Source organism: Camelus ferus, chromosome 11 (genome assembly GCF_009834535.1).
Source record: "Camelus ferus isolate YT-003-E chromosome 11, BCGSAC_Cfer_1.0, whole genome shotgun sequence".
Taxonomy (NCBI): Eukaryota; Metazoa; Chordata; class Mammalia; order Artiodactyla; family Camelidae; genus Camelus; species Camelus ferus.
In genome coordinates, this window is record NC_045706.1 from 25,829,704 (window position 1) to 25,845,940 (window position 16,237).

Consider the following 16,237-nt stretch of genomic DNA (forward strand, 5'->3'; position numbering starts at 1 on the left):
TTGATCTCTGCATTGACGTGGGAAGAATGCCTATGCATCTAAATGTTCACATTTTGAATTTGGTTGGATGTAGTTCCAGAGAAAGAATTCTCTTCTAAGTAGGAAAGAATTGAATAAATGCAATCATATGTGTCCTGTCCTTCTTCCAGTTTTGGTGTTTTTTATTAAGCAATTTGAGTCTGTGTTTCCATAGTTATATATTGACTATCCACTCTAAGATGTTACTTCATCAGTCTTGTGGTACCATTTAATAGTCAGACCACAAGGTTGGATGTAGGATATTCTAAGTGGTGAGCATGTTCCACACACAGGATTGCACACTCTACTTTTGCTGTGTTTTTCCTATGGGCAAGCAGTTCTCCGGTTCCAAAGCAGATCTGTTAACTATTTGGTGTGATGTCTGTTTCTCTCACTAGCTCCTATTCAGACATACGTGCTGGGTGCCAATAACCAGGAAACAGTAAAATATTTCCAAGATGTTGATGGCTGTGAATTAGCTGAAAATATTACTTATCTGGGTAAGTTGATACTTCTTGTGTTTGTAATGGGCATAATGTTTCCCAGGAATTAGTCTCCCAGGAATTTGTGGCTGGATTCTTTTGCCACTACTGCCTGAGAGAATGGGGGTCAGTGGGGTCTTGTCTGACGTTTACGTTTATACCCTTAAGACTATGGCATTTTTTCCTCTGTTGTCTCCTGCCTCTTCCTAATCTCCTTGTTATTCCACAAACCAGTATACACTCTTCCAGCCAACAAGAGGAGTAAACTACTTGACTACAGTGTTTGGAGTACCTAAGGTATAAATTGTGTTAAAAAAAAATTCCATGCGTGTGGTCTCACCATGTTACATTGCTCAATATATACAGCTTATTTGTAGACTCCTAATTTGCTATAGCTCTAGGTTTCACTAAGGTTTTGGAAACTCAAGTTTTTCGTGTTGATCCTTGGGTTTTTCACTCCTTTTGCCCTATTTCTGGTTCTAGGTCCACTCTTCAATTCCAGGTTAAAGTTGTTCCATCCACTACCCCCTGAAACTCTTCTAGTAGTTCTTTCAATGTCTGGCTGTTTTAAAAAGCACCGTCAAATTTTGCTTTTGTTCTCCACTTGCCCGCCTCCCCTCACTGCTACTGCTTCTTGGATCATTCAGCTCATTTTTTTCCTAAAATGGCTCAACTTCTTTTCACATTTCCTCTCTCTTGGTGTCTCATTTCTCTAGAAAGCCTCTACATTTCCTTTGCTGTAAATGCTCCTTTTATAGTTCTTTATTAGTATGTGTGTTCCTTTATTACTTTATTATTTTTTGTTAATATGTATGTTCCTTTATGAGTATGTGGAAAGAGCCATTTGGGAAGAAGATACTCAGTAGATGAAAGGGAGGTGAAAATTGATGAAGCAGGGTCTTGGAGGCAACAGAGGAACGGAATCAAGGGCACAAGTCAGGAATAAATTTAGAAGATGACAGTGTCTTAATTTTTCCCAAACAGTTGCTTTTTCCAAATGTTTTCCTTTTTTTGGAAGCGTCTGCCTTCATGAAGAGTACATCTATTCTAGACTACAGCTTACTCAGAACTGCAATTATTTTTTCTTATCATTGCCTCTTTCTGTGTCCAGGTGTCTAGATTTCTTTTAGTCCATATAGAGTCTCTAGAAAGCAGAAGTCCTTTTTATTAATCAGTGCTTCCCAAGTTTTTCATCTGTAAGTCACCTGGGATGGTCAGACAAGCCTGTGGGCTCCAGGCTCCCTTATGTGGGCTCCACATAAGGGCTGCTGTTGCTTACAGAACAGAAGTACTGTTGTATTTCATCCAGCATAGAGACCTAGCAGCCAGAAGTGTGGCTGTAGGAGAGTTTAGGAAAGGCAGAAAGGTAGGAGAGTCATGGCATGGGGCAAGAGATTCATCACCAGAGTGACATTTCATTCTGCAGTTTGACTAAAACGTGTCCATTTTTCTTTGAACACAGGTCGTAAGGGTATCTTCACTGGAAGCTCGGGGCTGCAGATTGTGTACCTCAGCGGGATGGAGTCCTTAAATGAGCTGGTCCCAGGTTACAGTTTTAGTCCCAAGGATGTGTCTTCCCTGAGAACAATGCTGTGTTCAACATCCCAGTTTAAGGGTGTTGATATCTTGCTCACATCCCCATGGCCCAAGTATGTGGGGAACTTTGGGAATTCTTCTGTGAGTAGTGTTTGTTTGGTTGGAATTTCTAAAAGCAAATTGCGCTGGCTTAATTTGAGCTTTTTTTGCTTTTTGTATGAGTATTTCAGCTCTTAGTTCCTTTCAGTGGAAATCTTTTGTGAATTTTTTCAGAATACTTAAAGCTATATCAGCTGACCAAAGTAAAAGTTGATCTTATGAAAGCATGATTCACAGATGAGATTGTGAAGTCTTAATTATAAATGAATGTTTTTTTAAATTATATTGTCCATTTCAACTACCCTTTCTCAAGCTGCTTCTTCACATGTTTTGAGGGGTCACTATCTTTCAGTGAAAAAATTTACAGCTAGTAGCAGCTCTGCAGTATTATTTCCTCTCTCCCATTCCAGATTATATCTTTTTGGCTATCAAAATATTTTAAAACATGGAATCATTATGAGATTGAGGATAGTAATCTAAAGATGGGAAACTAAATTGAAAACTTGGTACTTCTGTAATGGGAAAGCGTTAGTGTTGGAATGTATCAGAGCTAGCCATTGCATTTGATCTGAATATTTTTATAAGCAATCTGGAAGAGGATGTATGCCAGATTGGTGAGTGACAACTATTATGGGGAGCTTCATGGGTGGAAATAAGCTTAAGGAAGAGCTTGAAAGGTTGTATGTGGGGGCAGAAAGTATCAACTGACTGACCTTCAGTGAAGGAAAATGTTTAGGACAAATACCAATTCATAGATGCAAAGTTACCAGTGATGATCCAGAAAAGGGCCTAGTAGACAGACCACTTTCTGCCAACTTTAACACAGTGTGTCCATGACCAGAAAGGCCAACAAAATACCAGGCATTATCAGGATATTGAAAGGAGAAGGGACAATGCTCTCTTCCCCTTCCACAAACCCGTGGTTATTCTTCCACTAGAATACAAGCATAGCATAGAGAGGATACAGCACAGCTAGGGAAGATCCAGAGAAGAACTACTACAGTGATGATGGAGAGGAGAAACACGTGGGATATTCTGTAAGGAAGAATGAAAAGAATGAGGCTGCTTCATTTTGGGGGTGCTAAAAAAGTTTACAGTTTTTGTTTAAAGTTGATTAAAAAATTATTTTTGGAGGAGAGTAATTAGGTTTGTTTGTTTGTTTGTTTGTTTATTTATTTATTTATTTATTTATTTATTTATGGCAGTACTGGTTTTTTTTTTTTGGTACTGGGGATTGAATGCAGGATCTCATGCATGCTAAGCATATGCTCTACCACTGATCTATACCCTCCCCCTCAGTTTAAAGTTGATTTTGATGAAAGTTTATAAGTAGTCATGCAACATATACATAGAAGAGAAAACAGTATAGTTTACCAGTCTCTAAAATACTTCAGCTAACCTCAAGGCTAATTCCTTGCCCTTTAGTAGAAACCTGAAGGAAGCAAGCATAAAATGAAAGGAAGTTCTTGATTTATTTAGCGGAAAATTAATTTTGGTAATTTCTTTACTTGCAGCTAATATCTTCTCTTAGAATGAAGTTCATAAATAATATGGATAAGAGATCACACAATTTGTTGTTAGTGGAAGCTAGGGATGTACTGGGAACAAGCCTAGCTTTGACAAATTTTATGTTACAAACATTGTAACAAGGGTGTGATTGTGCCCTTTCAGAAACCATGCCTTCCTTGACAGAAGCAAAATAAAGGCTTGTGTGCTTTACATGATGAAGTCTTTGAATATTCCATGCCATATATTCAATGGCTACTAGGGGCCCTGAAGCTAGCTTTTAATTTTGATTTTCTGCAACGACTAATTTTGATTTTCTGTATTGTCGGAACTTAAGCAAATTACAGAAGCAATCTGTGAGCTCCAGAGAGACAGCACTTAGTTTCCAAAAAAAGATTTTGATAAACCTTGTTTTAGGTGTTAATATGGAGGAGTTACCTTCCCTTTTAACCTGGCTTCCAACAGTTGTTCCTATTTCTGCATTCATAATAGCCCAGTTCCCCTCATGTGTTCGAGAGTTTTCTGATTGCCATAAGAATGGAATTCATGATGTAAATCCTACTGCCCACATTTGTAGCCACAAGTAAATTCCGAAGACATTTCAGAGTGCCTTATTTCTCTGTATTTATTGATAAATCATCAGTCGATTATGGTGACTGTGTTTCTATTTTCTAGGGAGAAGTAGATACCAAAAAATCTGGCTCTGCTTTGATCTCCAGTCTTGCCACAGGCTTGAAACCAAGATATCATTTTGCTGCTTTGGAAAAGACCTATTATGAGAGACTTCCATATCGGTGAGTAGAATTTCTTTTCTTCTTTTTTTTTTTTTGGTTTTTTGAAGATTTTGCCTTGGATTTTCTGTGTAAATTTCTCATGTTCATTTCAGCCTTATAACAGCTTGGTTCCTTTTAGTTACTCAGGCATGAAACAAGTCAACTCTCAAATCATTCCACTTCTCTGAGTTTAGTTTCCTATTTTGAAATGCAAGGGATTGGACGATATAGTAGAGCTCCTTGAAGTTTTGAAGGTCTCAGTTGACAATGTGGTTTCATCACCATAGTTTGATGTAGTACAGTAAGTCCTGTTTTGATCAGGTTAAACAGTACTCTTTATAATCTTAAATTCAGTATGATCACCTTAGAAGTATTTCAATTTGGAAATCAAGAACTTGTATCAGTTTTTTCCCTCCCTCTCTCTCTCTCTCTTTTTTTTCAGTTTAGTTTGGAGGTGGGGTTTTTAAAGGATGTATTGCAGAGAAAATAAAACTAGTGTTTTACAAGTTATACAGCTAAGTTAACTCTGAGTTATCTTCATTGTAAGGGGCATGGATAATCCCTAAAATAATTTTTGAAAACTTTTTTTAAACACAAAAGCCATATATATGTTGCTAAAAGTTCAAAACATAGGGGTGAGCAAAAAGAATATAACTTACCCTTTCCCTGTACTCCACAGCCTAAGATATAACTATAGGTACTACAGATTTTTTTTTTCATATCTCCGTATATGCATTCCAGAAAAACTTCTTCTTTAAAACCGTGCACTAAAAGCAGAAAGCTTACAGGACAAGCCACTCACAACCTGTTTTTTGGGGGTGGGGTGGGGCTGGTAATTAGGTTTTGTTTGTTTCTTTCTTTCTTTATTATTTTTAATGTAGGTACTTGTGGTTGAACCCAGGATCTTGTGCATGCTAAGCGTGCACTCTACCACTAAGCTATACCCTCCCCCCTAAACCCTGTTCTATTTTTAAGGATCCAAATATACATTTCTCAGAGAACATAAACCAGTGGCCATTAGGCACATGAAAAGATGCTCACATCGTTAGCCATTAGGGTAATCCAAATCAAAACCACAATGAGATCCCACTTCTCACCCTACTAGGATGACTATAATCAAAAAGGCAAATAATAAGTGTTGGTGAGGATGTGGAGGAATTGGAACCTTCATACACTGCTGGTAAGAATAAAAAATGGTGCAGCTCCTTTGCAAAATACTTGGTATTTCCTTACCATATGACTCAGAAATTCCACTCCTGTTGCAAGTGAAATGTAAACATAGGTTCACACAAAACTTGTACACAAATGCTCAAACAGCATTATTTGTAAAAACCAAAAAGTGAAAACAACCCAAATGTCCATCACTTCATGAACGGATAAATAATGAGTGGTATATCTGTGCTATGGAAAGTTACTCAGTTTAAAAAAAAAAAAAGGAATGGAGTACTGATGATAAGCTACAATATGCGTGAACTGTAAAAACATTATTCTAAATAAAAGAAGCCAGACACAAAATACCACATATATGATTCCATTTATCTATAGTGTCTAGAATAGGCAAATTCATAGAGATAGGAAATAGACTAGTGTTTGCCAGGGGCTAGTTGGAGGGAAATGGGGAGTGACGGCTAATAAAGAGTTTCTTTTTTTAGGTGATGAAAATGTTCTAAAATTAGATTGTGGTGGTGGTTTAATATATATGAATATACCCAAAACTGTTGAATTATACGGTGTTTGAATTAGATCTTAATAAAGCTCTTTAAAAAGCAGCAAAAAACCCTGTACAACTTTTAAACCAGAGCTGTAACAAAAATTGTCATAACTACCATAATAAAAATACTAGCATAGTTAAATCTACATCAGCATTTGCACTTAAAATTTCTGTCAGGCCCTGCTTTGCATCCTGCATTGTGAGTCTTATGCTTCCAACTTTGAAAAGCAATTTATAATATTAAAAATACCCTTCAGTGGTAGCATTCGTCATCAGACATTTTTATTTTAAAATAAGTGAGGGAAACATCTTCACAACTTCTTTATCTGTACTTGCAGTTTCCTTGCTGGTTTAGTTTCCATTGCTACTATGACAAATTACCACAAAGTTTGTAGCTAAAACAATACAAATTTATTATCTTACAGTTCTGTAAGTCAGAAATTTGACACAGGTCTCTTTGGGCTACAAAGTGTTGGCCAGGTTGTGTTCCTTTCTGGGGGCTCTAGGAGTAACTGTTTCCTTGCCTTTTTCAGCTTCTAGAGGCCACCTGTCTTCTTTGGCTTATGGCCCCTTGCTCTGTCTTAAAACCACCAGCTCTGGTTGCATCCTTCTTACTACTCTCACCTTCTACAGTCACTTTCCCCTCTGACTCTCTTTTGCTTCCCTCTTTCACTTTTAAGGACCCTTGTGATTATGTTGGGTCTACCCAGGTAATCCAGGATCATCTATCTTAAGGTCAGTTGATTTGCAACTGATTAATCCCATCTGTCACCTTTGTTACCCTCTGCCTTGTAAGCCAACATTCACAGGTTATGGGAATTAGGACCTGGACATCTTTCAGGTAATGGGTGATGTGTGTGCATTATTTTGCTACCACTCTCAGATAGTTTAACAGTGGATACTGTTAGCAGTTTTTGAGGCTGCTGCACTGGTCACTACTCTCAGGGTATGTAGCTATTTTTCCTTAATGTCTTCATATATTGTTAAAACTTTTAATTGTAAGTAAGCTTGTTTCAGTCATCTTTAAAAGTTGGGGAAAGTTGCATACGAAGGAGCATGACTTTCACCATATACTGACATCAGTCCCATTTGTCAACAGTGAATGTTCTTACTATCTTTAAAAAAACAGGTTGTAGCAGGCAGACTGTATTTTGGTTTATTTGCTTTCAATACTGTGAATATAAAACATGTATTTGTGTATTTATTTAAAATGGTTTTATACTAGCTTTTTTAAAGATAAAATTGTATTTTGTGACAGATTCAGGAAATTTCTATAGCAGAAGGAAAGTAAAGAACTCTAAGGATTGATATCTGTATTAATAGTCAACTCACTAAATATAAGAAATATATATAACACCATTATTTTTTTTCTTTTAATTATAAATAATAGTTGCTTAATGTAGAATGCTTGTAAAACAGAAAAGCTCAAAAAAGTATTTTGGTATATGCAGTTCTCATTTTTTTTTTAAAAAAAAAACGTAGACACTCATGTATTTTTATATTTTTCCTAGAAAAATGAAATTATACTATATATTACTATTTGAAGCATGTTTTTTGCACTTAAAACTCACTTCTTTTTGGTTTTCATTATTATAGCCTTTGATTACACAAAAGAAGAGAGAATAGTATGATGGACCCTCCTGAACCTATCATCTAGCTCCAGCAATTATTTTGCCAATTTTCCAACTCTTTTAAAGCCAAAAGTTGGTTGTTGGTTTTTGTGTGTGTGTGTGTGTGTGTGTGTGTGTGTGTGTGTGTGTGTGTGTGTGCTTTTCAGATATGTGATCTCAATTTTTCCTAACAAGCACTGGGAAGTAGGGATGATTATCCTAGTAGATGGACAGGCAACATCTGAAATTGTTACTGGTGGTGATGGACTTGGGACCTGTGCTCTTTTCATAGCCTCACGGAGTCCACATATTTCATAACTGCAGATCAAAAGCAGTGTTTGTTGGTAACCTATTATCTCTCAAATATATTGTAGAAACCACATCGTTCTGCAGGAAAATGCACAGCATGCCACCAGATTCATAGCTCTGGCAAATGTTGGAAATCCAGAAAAGAAAAAGGTAAATTTTGAGTTTTTGGTGGTTGGTTAATATTCATTGTCTGCCTGATAAATGTTCCTCTTGCCCAGTTTAGCATTCAGATACTCTCTTATGTCCCAGCACTTCAGTGACTTTACTCTCTGTAATGATGCAGGAATGAAAGGTCAGGTTTCCGTGGGCCCTTTGTAGGCTATTTTAGAGAAGGGTATGGGCAAATTGGCCCAATGGAATAAAGGCAGAATTTCAAAAGAATGATATTCCTTTCTTCTCACATCTATGTGGTTGCCTCTATAGGTATTTTTCATGAGTTTGATGGTATTCTTGCTTTGCTTCTTTTAGCAACTTCATTTAGCAGAAAGAATAAAATCCTCCCAAGGATTTACCTAAGCCCTCCTTGGCGCTGGGAAATCTTAGTGATACCTGGAATCTATCTTTGTACTGAAAAACAGTGCAGGAGAATGAAAAGAGAATATACCAGAAAAGTATGTAGTTTTCCTCACTTCTCTGAGAGCATTTCTAATCTGTAGCATGGGCCAAAAGCAGGATATTGTGGATTGGGATAGCTAAGATCAGAACAATCAGTCAAGTGGGAAAATTAGTAATTTGAAGATTATCCCACTATAATATGTCATAAACAATGTACATACAAAAGATAAGCAAATTCATATTTTGTTTTTTCCATAATATCTTAAGCTTTTGAGCCCAGTGCGTTCTTAGCAAGTTGAGTTTGTAATTTTCTTAACTGCCCTTTCAGGACTGAGTATCACTCATAGTATTTTTAGTCTCTTGCTTTACTCTCAGGGATATGTTAGCCTCAGCCCTAAGCAATGCATTCTTGAAGAGTGCACATTTTAAAATTTGGCTAGTGTTATTAAATTCATTTCAAAATTTTTGTTCCAGTTTATACTTAACCAGCAGTGTATGAGTTTGTTTTCTATCCACATTCTTGTTGGGTAGTGTCAAATTTTTATTACAGTTTTTGTTATCCTGATAGACAAAGATCATATACCATTGTTAATTAGTTGCATTTCCCTGGTAGTGAGGTTAAGCATCTATTTATATCTCATGTCAAGTTTTCAGTATTTGTGCCATGAATCCAAGATTCTAGATATTTATGGGAATATTTACTTTTTTGTGACTAGTCCCGAAGAAAATTTATCAGCATATATTGGAGAAATTGTATAAAATCAGAGATAAACACTAGGTTGTCCAATTTAGTTTTCGTAAGAAAAAAAGAATGGCAGTGCAGTCGTTATTGACAAAGTACACAAAGATAAAGGACTCGGAAACAGAAGTAGTTTGTCTTGAAGGGTTATGGAGCAAGTCCTTCTGGGCCTTGCAGTGATAATTGTTTTGTGTGAGGGCTGGGGCTTAGATTAGTTGCTTGTTACTTCGTCAGCCTTCAGAGATCACTAAAATGGCATTGCTGTGGATATTGTAAACCACAGATGTGTTGGTTGCTGCTCTTTTAATCTTGCTCAGTTTTTGAAGCTTTATGTGAAATTTTCACAATAAAATAGGTTGATCGTATTTGCATAAATAGTGTTTCCCTTAATTTTATGTTTTTTTTTTCTCCAAAGTATCTTTATGCATTCAGTATCATTCCTATGAAACTAATGGATGCAGCAGAACTGGTGAAACAGCCTCCAGACGTCACTGAAAACCCTTACAGAAAATCTGGAAAGGAAGCATCCGTAGGAAAGCAAATTCCTGCTCCTGAGGTATGTTCTGATTGAGAGGTGGCATTTTCTGGGCAGGATTGCCCATTGTAGCATCCTTTTCCTGGTTATATTTTAGTTCATAAGACAAATTTCATCCCCAGAATCTAAATCTTTTTTTGCTCTCTTTGGAAAATCATGGCGGTGGTTAGAAAGCCTTGGTAGGTTTCAAGAAAGTTCAGTGTTTGTTTTTTTTTAAATGGTAATTTGGGGTTAACAGTTTCATATTTTAAGTCTTTCTTTGCCTAAACTTGGTTCATATGTTAGGGCTACACATGTGAAGTCTTTCCTTGTCTAAAGTTAGCTCTATTAACTTTTTAGGCAGGTATCTAACTGCTTGGTAGCAGTGTAATTTGCTATTTTATAATGAGTGCTAATAGGTAAATGAGATTCACTCTGAAGAAATTTTTTAATAGTAGACTTTTCTGAAATTCATTTTTTTTCCCTCACTAAAGAAAGACCATCAAGTTCCCTTACTAGTATGTATGGTCTTCTTTCTCAGACTGTTTTTCTTTATGAGCAGTCTTCTTATCTTTTTAATTAAACTTCAGTTAAGAGTTATTTGACCTGTGAAATTGTAAGACTGCATTACAGCCATACTGAGAGAGAAAGGAAAAGGAATTTGGGTGGCTTCATACTGTTCTGTTTTAGACAAGAATTGCTGCATAACTTGCATTTTAATTTGCTTTTCCAAAGGGGTGAATTTGGTGGTAGCTTGGACAAGTGTTGAGAAGTATGACTGAGAGTCCAGGCATCAGGATTGGGAAGATACTTTTCTTCTCTAGAATACGCAGCAAGGGCCAGGAGGAAAGATAGACATGACATGCATGGCAAGAATGTTCCCTTGTATGTGGACGGTGTAACAGTTAGTTTAATAACGTTTACTCTTCTACCTTTGGCCATTCCAGGAGGAATCGGCCTGTCAATATTTCTTTGATTTAAATGAAAAGCAAGGAAGGAAGCGTTCATCTTCAGGCAGAGAGAGCAAATCTTCTCCTCACCCAAAGCAGCCTCGCAAACCTCGTAAGTACCTCCATTCCAGAGGTCTCTTACCTGAACAATAACTATTATTTTGGGTCTTGTTTGGGAAGCAGCATTGCTAAGAAAGCCTCTTCTGGCAGAAGAAGATTGTATATTCAGTCATTAGACCAATAGTAAATAGAATAGAATAGAATTTTTAAAATAAATAAATTAAATTAAATTAAATTCAGATATGGCCTGACTTTGAGGCTAAGGCTATTTCTGTAAGAACTATGGAAAAAGCTTCTTTCCTTCGTGTCTGTCAAACATGAGATTAGAAGCCTACAAAACCAATGTAGGTGCGTAAAATAATAGAATAATCAAACTAGTAGACAAGATTTATGGCTGTTTCATTGAGATCCTCTTTCTCCACCCTCTTGTTTCAAAGATGAAGAAGCTGACTTTGGGAGGGTAAACTGACTCCCAGGGTCATGTTGCTAGCTAGTGGCATAGTGGAACTAGAACTGGGGCTCCAGACACCCAGTTGAATGTTCTTTAATTGCAGCTGGTTGCCAGTTACATGCTGTTGTAGTCAATATGTGGTTATCACTTGTGGATCACCTACCTATGGATTGGTTACAAATTTGGAACTCTTAATAGAGGTTTAGTTTTATTGCTAATACTGATGGGGGCAGGGATCAAGTAGACCCAGCCTGTCGTGCAGTGCTGTATCTGTACCAGTCTTTGCAGGATAGAGATCAGACAGGGCTGAGTTTATAGGGTAGTTATATGCTGGAGGGCTTAACATTTGTCTTTCTTCCACATGAAGCTCAGCCTCCAGGACCCTGCTGGTTTTGCCTTGCCAGCCCTGAAGTGGAAAAGCATTTGGTGGTCAACATTGGGACACATGTGAGTTACTTCCATGGACCTTTTACAGAGAAGGAGATGTTTTCTATTAACTTTATTGAGTCAGTTTACATAAATCATAAAATTAGCCTACTTTAAGTGTACAATTCAGTGATTTTTAGTAAGCTTACCGATTGTACAACTATCATATAATACAGTTTTAGAACATGTTCATCCCTCCAGTAAGATTCCTCATGCCCAGTTACAGTTAGTCCCCATTCCCACCGTAAGCCCTGGGCAACCATTAGTCTGCTTTCTGTCTCCATTTCTGTCTGGACATTTCAGATAAATGGAATCATATAATGTGTGGTCTTTGTCTCTGGCTTCTTTTCCTTAGCATAATATTCTTGAGGCCCAGTCATGTAGTATGTGTTAGTTTTCTGTTCCTTCTTCTCATCAAGGAGTATTCCATTGTATGGATAGACTACATTTTGTCTATTTATTCAGTTGATGGACATTTGAATTGTTTCCGCTTTACAGCTATTAGTGAACATTTGCAAAATGTCTCTGTGTGAACATGTTTTTTTAAATTGAAGTGTAGTTGATTTATGATGTGTTAGTTTGAGATATACACAAAGTGATTTAGTTATACACACACACAGAGACACAGACACAGACACATACATATATATTCTATTTCAGCTTCTTTTCCATTACAGGTTATTGCAAGATATTGGATATACTTCCCTGTGCTATACAGTAGGTCCTTTTTTAAAGCTTTTTTTTTAAAGCTTATTTTTGGTGGAGGCGGTTAGGTTTATTTATTTTTTTCAGTGGAGAAACTGGGGATTGAACCCAGGACCTCCTGCATGCAAGGCATGCACTCTACCACTGAGCAATACCCTCCCCCTATCTATTTTATATGTAATAGTGTATATATCTTAATCTGAAACTCCTAATTTATCCCTCCCCACCCCCTGTCCTCTTTGGTAACCATTTGTTTTCTATGTCTGTAAGTCTATTTCTGCTTTGTAAATAAGTGTTTTTTTTTTTGTTTGTTTGTTTGTTTTTTAGTTTCCACATATAAATGATACCATTTGATATTTGTCTTTTTCTGTCTAACTTATGTCACTTACTATGATAATCTCTGGGTCCATCCATGTTGCTGCAAATGGCATTTTTTTTAATCACTAAGTAATATTCCATTATATATGTATACCATATCTTCTTTATCCATTCATCTGTAGGTGGACATTTAGGTTGCTTCCATGTCTTGGCTATTGCAAACAGTGCTGCTATGAACATTAGGGTGCATGTATCTTTTCGAATTAGAGTTTTCTCAAGATATATGCCCAGGAGGGGGATTGCTGAATCATATGGTAACTATTTTTAGTTTTTTTAAGGAACCTCCATACTGTCCTCCATAGTGGCTGCACCAAATTTCATTCCCACTAACAGTGTAGTTGGGTTCCTTTTTCTCCACACCCTCTCCATCTTTTATTATTTGCAGACTTTTTAATGATGGCTGTTGTGACTGGTGTAAGGTGCCTATTAGTATGCCTTCTTTGGAAAAATGTCTCTTTAGGTCTTCTGCTCATTTTTTGATTGGGTTGTTTGGTTTTTTGATACTAAGCTGTATGAGCTGTTTGTATACTTTGGAAATTAATCCTTTGTCAGTTGCATTGTTTGCAATTATTTTCTCCCATTCCATACTTTGTCTTTGCGTCTTGTTTATGATTTCCTTTGCTCTGTAAAAGCTTTCAATTTAATTAAAAATGTAATTTTTTCATTTTTGCTTTTCATTACTCTAGGATACAGATCCAAAGAAAATAATGTCAAAGAGTGTTCTACCTATGTTTTTCCTTAGGAGTTATAGAGTATGCTGTCTTATATTTAATCCATTTAATGTAAGACTTTAATTCATTTTGAGTTTATTTTTGTATATGGTGTTAGAGAATGTTCTAATTTCATTCTTTTACATGTAGCTGTTCAGTTTTCCCAGTACCACTTATTGAAGAGACTGTCTTTTCTTCACTGTATATATTTGCCTCCTTTGTTGTAGATTAATTGGCCTTAAGTGTGTGGGTTTACTTCTCGGCTTTCTATCCTGTTCTGTTGATCTATGTGTCTCTTTTCGTGCCAGTACCATACTGTTTTAATTATCGTAGCTTTGTAGTATAGTCTGAAGTCTGGGAGTGTGATTCCTCCAGTTCTGTTATTCTTTCTCAAGATTGTTTTGGCTATTCAGATCTATTGTGTTTCCATACAAATTAAAAATTTTTTGTTCCATTCTGTGAAAAACAATGCCATTGGTAATTTGATAGGGATTGCATTGAATCTGTATATTGCCTTGAGTAGTATTATAATTTTAACAGTATTGATTCTTCCAGTCCAAGAACATGGTATATCTTAGTCATCTTCCAGCTTTGTCATCAGCATCTTACAGTTTTCCAAATAAAGTCTTGCCTCCTTAGGTAGTTTTATTCTTAGGTGTTTTATTCTTTTTGATGTGATAGTAAATGGATTGTTTCCTTAATTTCTTTTCTAATATTTTATTGTTAATATATAGAAATGCAGCAGATTTCTGTATTTAATTTTATATCCTGTAACTTTACCAAATTCATTGATGAGCTCTAGTAGTTTTTTGGTGGTGTCTTTAGGGTTTTCTATGTATAGTATCATGTCATGCAGTCATGGTTTTACTTCTTTTCCAATTTGGATTCCTTTGGTTTCTTTTTCTTCTCTGATTGCTGTGGCTAGGATTTCTAAAACTATGTTGAATAAAAGTGGTGAGAGTCGTCATCCTTATCTTGTTCCTGATCTTAGAGGAAATGCTTTCAGCTTTCCACCTTTGAGTAGGATGTGAGCTGTGGGTTTGTCATATGTGGCCTTTATTATGTTGAGGTATGTTCCCACTTGATCCTGGCATATGATCCTTTTAATGTATTGTTGGAGTTGATTTGCTAATTAGTATTTTGTTGAGGGTTTTTGCACCTATGTTCATCAATTATACTGGACTGTAATTTTCTCTTTTTGTGATATCTTTTTCTGGTTTTGGTATCAGGGTGATGATGGCCCCATAGAATGAGTTTGGAAGTGTTACTTCTCTGCAATTTTTTAGAATAGTTTCTGAAAGATAGGCAATAGCTCTTCTCTAAATATTTGGTAGAATTCTCCTGTGAAGCCATCTGGTCCTGGACTTCTATTTGTTGGGAATTTTTAAATTACTGATTCAATTTCAGTACTGGTAATTAGTCTGTTCATATTTTCTGTTTCTTCCTGGTTCAGTCTTGGGAGATTGTACCTTTCTAAGAATTTGTCTATTTCTTCTAGGTTGTCCATTTTATTGGCCTATCATTGCTTGTAGTAGCCTCTTATGATTTTATGTTGTTCCTTTGTCTGGAACATATTCCTCTGCCTCCTCATTTTGTCTAAATTTCTATTTGTATTTTTATGTACGTGGTAGGTTAGTTAAGTTTCTTGACCTTGGATAAATGGCCCTCTGTAGGATACGTCCTATGGGTCCTAGCAATGCACTCCCCTCTTGTCACCCAAGGGCCAGAGGCTAGCTGGTCCCAATGGTAGGGTCTGACCTATGTTTGCAGACTCATTCTGCAGGCTGCAGGATCATAGTTTTCTTGCTTCTGGTGTCTGCCTAATGGTAGGTGAGGCTGGTCTAGAGGCTTGTGCCGGCTTCCTGGTGGGAGGGGCTGGTGTCTGTCCACTGGTGGGTGGAGCTGGGTCTTGGCCCTCTGGTAAGCAAGGCCTTGTTTGGGAGTGTGTCTTGAGTTGGCTGTGGGCTCAGGAAGTCTTCAGGCAGTCTGCTGATGGGAGGGGATGTATCCCCACCCAGTTAGTTGTTTGGCCTGAGGTGTCCCAGCCCTGGAGCCTACCAGGATGTTGGGTGGGGCCAGGTCTTGGTACTAATGACCCAGGCAAGATGTCAGCCTCCAGGAAGGAGAGTTCATGCAGATGAATACTCCCGAAATGTCTGCCAACATGTCTGTGTCCTGAGAGTGAGCCACAGCCACCCTGTGCCTTCCCAGGAGACCCTCCAAGACCAGTAAGTAGGCCTGGCCAGGGTCCCATGAAATTATGGCTTTTGCCCTTGGTCCTGGTGAGCATAAGATTTTGTGTGCATCATTTAGTAGTGAAGTCCCTATTTCCCCGAGTCCCATGGAGCTCATACAGTTAAGCTCTGCTGGCCTTCAAAGCCATATACTCTGGGGGCTCCTCTTCCTGGTGCCGGACCCCCGGGTTAGGGAGCCTAATGTGGGGCTTAGAACTCTCACTTCTGTGGGGGAATCTCTGCAATACAGTTTTTCTCCAATTTGTGGGTTGCCCCCTGGGGTGTATGGAATTTGATTATATTGCGACTCTGTCCCTCCTACCTGTCTTGTTGTGATTTCTTCTTTATGTCTTTAGTTATGGAAGATCATTTCCAGTAGGTTCCAGTCTTTTACTGATGATTGTTCTGCAGTTAGTTGTGATTTTGTGAGTGTGTTTGTGAGAGGAGGTGAGCTCTGGCTCCTTCTTGAAC

The 16,237-nt window shown here is 37.4% G+C and overlaps 1 protein-coding gene and 1 non-coding gene across 7 annotated transcripts in view; one reads left to right on the forward strand and one right to left on the reverse strand.

Annotated features, from left to right (window-relative positions):
- The window catches only part of CWF19L1 (CWF19 like cell cycle control factor 1), a 28,063-nt gene that overhangs the window by 3,986 nt on the left and 7,840 nt on the right, over positions 1-16,237 (forward strand). For 4 of the 6 annotated variants that reach the window (XM_006182919.3, XM_014557794.2, XM_032491104.1 and 1 more), the window contains 7 exons: positions 417-518; positions 1,963-2,177; positions 4,317-4,435; positions 8,110-8,194; positions 9,754-9,894; positions 10,800-10,914; positions 11,681-11,760. In XM_006182919.3, the coding sequence (XP_006182981.1) occupies positions 417-518; positions 1,963-2,177; positions 4,317-4,435; positions 8,110-8,194; positions 9,754-9,894; positions 10,800-10,914; positions 11,681-11,760 (857 nt within the window). Of the gene's footprint in view, positions 1-416; positions 519-1,962; positions 2,178-4,316; positions 4,436-8,109; positions 8,195-8,519; positions 8,656-9,753; positions 9,895-10,799; positions 10,915-11,680; positions 11,761-16,237 lie in introns of those variants that run through there. The other 2 variants (XM_032491106.1, XM_032491107.1) reach the window with 2 other exon arrangements.
- Positions 12,532-12,603, reverse strand: TRNAA-UGC. Its single transcript has one exon. It is a non-coding gene; the product is annotated as a tRNA-Ala (tRNA).